The sequence below is a fragment of the Phalaenopsis equestris genome, unplaced genomic scaffold, assembly GCF_001263595.1.
Source record: "Phalaenopsis equestris unplaced genomic scaffold, ASM126359v1 Scaffold000174, whole genome shotgun sequence".
Classification (NCBI taxonomy): Eukaryota; Viridiplantae; Streptophyta; class Magnoliopsida; order Asparagales; family Orchidaceae; genus Phalaenopsis; species Phalaenopsis equestris.
In genome coordinates this window covers 1,146,706-1,153,729 of record NW_018164616.1, presented here as the reverse complement: position 1 = coordinate 1,153,729, position 7,024 = coordinate 1,146,706, and the positions used below count along the sequence as shown (strand labels likewise).

General features: G+C 34.5%; 2 protein-coding genes across 2 annotated transcripts in view; both read right to left on the bottom strand.

The window, feature by feature from the left end:
- The window catches only part of LOC110022231 (probable UDP-3-O-acyl-N-acetylglucosamine deacetylase 2), a 49,738-nt gene that overhangs the window by 21,426 nt on the left and 21,288 nt on the right, over positions 1-7,024 (bottom strand). The gene's annotated exons all lie outside the window — the stretch shown is intronic.
- LOC110022230 (cytochrome P450 71A9-like) overlaps positions 5,292-7,024 on the bottom strand; it is a 100,792-nt gene continuing 99,059 nt past the window's right edge. Inside the window, exon 2 of the mRNA XM_020721062.1 lies at positions 5,292-5,964. Within this exon, the coding sequence (XP_020576721.1) occupies positions 5,350-5,964 (615 nt within the window). The 3' untranslated portion in view covers positions 5,292-5,349. The remainder of the gene's footprint in view (positions 5,965-7,024) is intronic.

Genomic DNA, 7,024 nt, shown 5'->3' with positions numbered 1-7,024 from the left:
ACCAAGCAATAAGTCACGCCTCTTCCAAAGAATGGAGGCGTGAACGGTTAAAGAGGCGGCAAACATTAAAAAAATTTTGATTTTCTTAAACCGAGCTCCACCACAACACTAACTTGGGTTACTTGGAGATACTTCATTTAGTGCAAGCTTGGAATTTATTTTATTTTATTTTAATTGGAAACAACTAATGGTTGTTAAATCATAGATTAGGTAAATTATTTTTTGTTTTCATTTAATATAAAAGATATGATTAGTTTTTGTCATATGCCAAATAACATTATATATGATATCATTAATTTATTTCCATGAAGTATAAAAATATCATCAAATAAGATCAAATGCTCCAGCCATTGATTGTTGTGATAATAAGCATTTTCATACATCCAATGGCCATCACTATCACAATCAATCACAATATAAATGACACATAACCAACTACTCTATATGATATGCTCAATGTGCATTATTGGCCAGAGACATTCTTATTTGGAGTTGAAACAGAGATATGTATTTGGAGAAAAGCTTATGCTTTGGAAATGCATCTGGGCATGGAAAGGCCCACAACGGAGCACATGGCTGCAGTGAAGCACATATTACGGTACGTGAAAGGAACTTTAAACCTTGGTTGTGTTTATGAGAAGAAGAAAGGAAGCTTGGAACTGATCGGTTATTCAGATAGTGATCTAGCTGGTGATACTAATGATAGGAAAAGTACCTCAGGTTTAATATTTTTCCTTGGGTCAAGTCCTATTAGTTGGTGTTCACAAAAACAGAAAGTGGTTGCCTTATCTTCCTGCGAAGCAGAGTACATCGCTGCATGTGCAGCAGCGTGTCAAGGAGTGTGGCTGGGACGACTATTGGCAGATTTGTTAAAAACTGAAGTTAAGAAAGTAGTTCTGAAGATTGATAATCAGTCCGCAATTGCATTAAGCAAGAATTCAGTTTACCATGAGAGGAGCAAACATATCGATACCCGATTTCACTACATTAGAGATTGTGTTGAATCTAGAATGATTGAAATTCAACATGTTTGCACAGAAGATCAGCTTGTTGTCCCTTTAGTTTGTTCTGGCTATTGAGAAATTTTAGGGCATCGTGATCTGTAAATAGTGTAACTAGTTCGTCAACAGAATGACTCCAGTGTTTGTTGTGTTAATCTAGTTGTCTCTAGAAATTGTTTATGTATTTTTGCACATTTTTCATGTGGATTAGGAAGTTTTGAAAACCGTTTTGTGGTTAGGTGGTTAGGAAAACCGTTGAGTGGTTAGTTAGTTTTATTTTCAGAAAAATGTGATGTATTTGCTTATAAATTAAACCAGAAAATGTAGAGGGTGTGAACTACTAAATAAAATTCCTCCATTTTTGTTGGCGTCTCAAGTTTGGTTTTGAAAACCAACAACAATCACAATTCTTTTCTTCGTTTTCTCTCTTTTTAAGATGCTCCTGAATAACCCTATCAAAATACTCATCCATCTCCTTAAAGTTCCTTTCCAATCTCCCATGAAAGCCCCTCGATCGATCAACCCATTGCATCCCAGGAAAGAAATCTGCCACACAGAAGCTGCCAAACAACTCCAAAGCCTCTGAAAGTAAATGATTAAGACATTTCCCTCCTTCTTCACCATATTTGGCATCTCCAAACTCATGACCGAGCGCAACTCGACAGATCATGTTGTTTGTCAGAGAGTGTATGAGCTCACTCAAGTTAGCTACCGAGAGATGTTTGATGGTGGTTATGAGCTTCTCCACCTCTTCCCTTCGCACTGCTTCAAATGATCGAACACGACAAGGGCTAAGAGGTTCATGGCAAGTTAGCTACCGAGAGATGTTTGATGGTGGTTATAAGCTTTTCCACCTCTTCCCTTCGCACTGATTCAAATGATCGAACACGACAAGGGCTAAGAAGTTCATGCGCGGCAATCTTGCGGGCTTGGCGCCACTGATCGTTGTGAGGAGCAAACGATATGCTAGTGCAATTGTAAAAGAGCTTCTTTGCTGTGGTGAGCTGAGGGCGGTCGGAGAAAGTGAGGTCATGGTTGGTGAAAATCTCCTCGGCCATGTCGCGGGAGGAAATAACAAGTGTGGGTATGGAACCAAGTTGGAGGAGCATAAGAGGGCCATGCTTATTTGAGAGACTGAGGAGAGAGTGGTGAGGCTTGTTGGGATCGAGAGCATGAAGGTTGCCAAGAATGGGGAGACGCCATGGACCCGGTGGCATCTTTTTCTTTCTTTTCATGTTACAATATTTGACAAGGTTGTTGAGGAAGATGGAGAGGGCAAGAGAAAGAAGAAGAAGAAGAAGAAATAGGAAGACATGTTCTGCATTCATGTCTGAATAACTTAGGCAGCTTATGGTTTTGAGATTTGACTAAACATGTATATATAATAAAGATGGATGGAGCAAATTTACTAATTTTTTGTTAGAATTGAATTTTATTTTTTTTTTCTAAATTTATTTTAAGATGAATCTAATCTGTGTAGTCAAGTTTAAACAATGGAATATAGTGGTATGGATACAATTTTTTCTATTTTATATTTTATTAGTATGCAATTTTTCCAAGGAAGATAAGAAAATTTGCATTTATATAAAATACATGCAAAAGATTAATTCAAGCTGCTCAAAATAATCAAATGCCCGGCAGACATCATGTTCTATTTGATTTTTCAATAATAACAAAAAATTCTATTAATGTGGAATAACTTTTCTTACGTGCAATAAAATTTATGACAGTAATTTAACGATGTCATAGCACCACACAGATATAATACACGCATAGATTAAAAAAAAATAGTATGAGAAAACATCAAGATATATTGACATGAAAAAATTCTCGAAGGTTTAGTCTAGTTAAAATAATCTACTTTATAGTTAGGAGTATAGAAATTGACTTTTTATCTGGACTAAGGAAGATTAGATTAATACAAGATCATGATGGATCATGACTATTTTGAAATAATCGATATATTTAATTGTTAAGGATAATTGAAAGACTATAACAGTTGTAGTCTAACTATAATAATCATGATGGGGCTTAATAGTCGTAGTTGGCTATATAAATTGTAGTTGGCTATAGAAGCCTTAGTTACTATTGTAGTAATTGATTGCTATGACAATAATTATTCTACTTAAACCATAGTCTGGGTTATAGTAGAAGTAGTTGGCTATAGAAGTCATAGTTGTATGAGGTTATAGTAGTTATTATAAAGTGATTAAAGTAGTAGTTGGTGGTGGTCGATAATGGTTGTTGGTCGATAATAAACTCTGATGGTCATTGGCAAAAAACTCTATTGGCAGATGAGTGTGAAAATTTCGACAGTAATACCTACAATCAGCCAAAGGTACAAGTTGCCGCTAAAATGATGCAATAGTGTCGAACAAGGCGGACAATGAGATGCTATTTAGTGTCCTCCCTGTTCGACGCTAATCGGCATCGGTCATAGTCGATGCTACTGCATCGCTACGTCAGCATCGCTTGCATGCTCGACGGTAATTTTTGGCGACAGATGATTCCGACACTAATACAGACGCATATTAAATATGACGCTATTATCAACACAAAATAAATTAGTGACACCTATTTTAAAGACACTATTCCTATGCTAATCTAAATTAACGTTGGAAAGCATTCTAATGTCTGACGCTAATCGGGTTTTTTCCTGTAGTGGATGATCATGAATTTGAATTTGAAATATTTCTTATTCAAAATACTTTGAAATTCGCGCCTAATGATAAAATTTTGTTAATCAAGAATCAATTCTAAAAATTCATCATCCTACGATCATCAATAACAACTTACAAAAAGTTGTCGTCTTCTATTATATTAAATATTGTGGAAAACTTACATACCTACCTCACAATTTTTATTTATTTAAGTATCTAACACACAAAATTTGATATTTAAATTTATAACACCTTAGACTCGTAAATCTATGCTTGAAAGTTGAATATTTTTTTATGTGATCTTAAATTTTTGAGTGATATACATGTCAATCTAAAGATACAGTTTGAATATTGTTTTGATCTATATAAAAAGTCTTATTATTAATTTTTTTTATTGTCTTTGTTGGCATTTTGGCATTTTTCTTTCGAAAAATTATGATTTAGGATTATTTTGAAAAAAGTAAAGTTATTATTTTCTATCATATCTTAATTATGATTAAATATTTCTTAATTTTAATTATTTCTTTTCATCATACCAAACATGATACATATAAAATTGCGTAAATTTAAAATATCTCACTTGAACAAATACTATTAAAACCTTCACATATGATAACATGTATTATGAGTAGTTCGAAAATTTCTCAAAAGTTTATCAATTGTTTTGATTTCTAGCCTAGTTAATTAGCTTTAACCATTGCTTCAAGCCATTTACTAATAGCAAAACAATGTAGCCTCCTCTCTCATTCAAAATTTTACTATATTGTACGTCTAAATATCTTGAAGGTTCATTACTCGTCTAGAGAACCACGAACTCATTAGGATTAGCATTGACTCGCTGTGATTTTAGTGAACTGTCAGAGCCAACACATTTCAATATGTATTCAAGAAAGCTAGCTAAATATTAATCAGCTTTGTCAAAGCTACTTTCTAGTTGCCAATGACTTCTCGAACTTGGATGGATGACTTCATCTAGACAAGGATGATTACTTGTCGTTAAACTGATCACCAACATTAAAATCTTCTTTGAAAATGAGCATATCATAATAAACATGTTTGTTCCATTGAAATATGCAGAAATAAAAAAATTTTCTTTGCAAGATTTACAATCATTGTATTTAGTTACCTCATGCCACATTTACATATTGCTAATCTTGATTTATTTAAAGGTTGTTGCTAGAGAGTTTTATATATATATCACAAATCTTAATTTGTGACAATTAAGTTTGGTAGAAGTATATATTTTTAGTAGCTTTTGATCTATTTTGTAAATGCAAAATTAAAACATAGTTTTTTATTATTAAAAAATAAAAAAGGAATAATACAATGTCAACAACAGCTTTTCTTCTGTTGATTAGATAACAATAAACTTTTATATTCCATTTATACAAGTCATGCAATCTACAATTTGGCTAAGCCCAATTGTTACATAAGAATAATTTATCAAGTTTAATGCATGTGTAAGAGAGATTAATAATAAGACTATGATGTGCATAAATAATTTTGCAATATTAATATTGAAATCCATATAAATTATTTTGTGGAGCAAGGGGACAATATAACATTATACCTCTATGACAATGCATTTGCTAACATACAAGTTACATATAACATATCACATATAACATATCACACACACACACACACACACACACACACACACACACAGATTAGGCTACAGTTCTTCTTCACCATTTTGGTTTAGCAACCAAGCAAAGCGGCTCTTTTTTATGTGTCGTGATTCCAACGGCTGAATCCATGTTAATATCTTCCACTTTCATTCCACCCGGTAATGACCAATCAAAACTGTGGAGGAGATTGGCTAAAGCAAGCTCAACAATGACCATTGCGAAGCTGATCCCAGGGCACTTTCTCCTTCCCGATCCAAAGGGCAATAGCTGAAAATCATGTCCCTTGAAATCCACTCTGCTTCCATCAAACCTTTCTGGCCAAAACTCTAGCGGCCTCTCCCAAACATTTGGGTCCGTGGAAATAGCAGCCGCATTGATGATAACACGAGTATTTGCAGGGATCGTATATCCTCGGATCTCGCATGGCTGGATGGTTTCTCGTGGAAGGAGCAGCGGGACAGGAGGCCTTAGCCGCATCGTTTCTTTTATCACTTGTTTCAGGTATTCAAGCTTGTCAAGTTCGTTTTCTTGGATGAATCCATGTGATTTTCCATTAGTGATTTGCTTCAGCTCTGCCTGCACTTTATTCATTACTCTTGGGTTCCTCATTAGCTCCGTCATCGTCCATGTTATTGTAGCCGACGCTGTGTCTGTTCCAGCTATAAATGCTTCCTGATCATACAATATGTATAATATATGATGAATATTTTATATAATTTTAAGTTATTGAAATATTTTTTTTTCCTTCTCAATAAGCAATATTAATTAATTGCACGTGATTAATATTATTTAAGAGGTTTAATAAGTGAATGCATTATATAATCATCAGCGTTTATAGTTAAGACATGTTATCTTTGGGTTCTATATAAAAAGGGTTTGGTGTAGTGTTATATTGTCTTGTAAGAAAACATTTTTTTTTAATTAAGTAGGAGTAATTTAGTTTTGAACCAATAAGTTTTATTTTGATCGAGAACTCCTCACAAATATAAATTTTGGGTATGAATATAATTTGAGATTTTATTTAAAATTTAACAAATATGCAAAAAAGTTATCCTTTTTGATTTGATATCCATCAAAGATTAAAAGAAAAAAAAAAAGCCTTCAACTACATTTTGATACCTACATATAATCATGTAGATGATATTATGTGGACTCTAATTACGTTGATCGATTATCGTTGAGAGCCCTGAATTTCACTTGTCATGCTTGAAGATGATTGAACCTTGCATCTCTTGGTATACGTGCGACTGCTCAAAGTATCAAGGCTACTGCTGATTGGAGGGGCATCATTGCTGGCTTCGGTTGCTTCGATTGCTCTACCAACTATATCGGTGGACGTTCGATCAACGATCGGAGGCTCGGTCTTTCTTTGATCTTTTGTCGTCATCACGGTCTTTCCACTTCGGAGGCGATGATCAGATGTCTTTGGTTTAATTCCCGAGGACTCCATAAGGTATTCCTCGACTACGATGTCGTCATTTGCTAGTTCCAAGACCTCTGCGAAGGTTCTCAACTTGCGCAAGTGCAGGTCATACTTGAATCGCTCTTGCGGATTCCCTGTTTTAGAGTGGTCCTGGTATTAAGAGGCTCCAAGTTTTTCTCCTTTAGCATTTCTTTTGGAAATGAGTGATGTAAGCCCGCAAGCTCTCATGCTCTCCTTTAGCATTTCTTTTGGAAATGGGTGATGTTAAGAAATTGCTCCAATTATGATTTCCATATCCGCTCCACATTT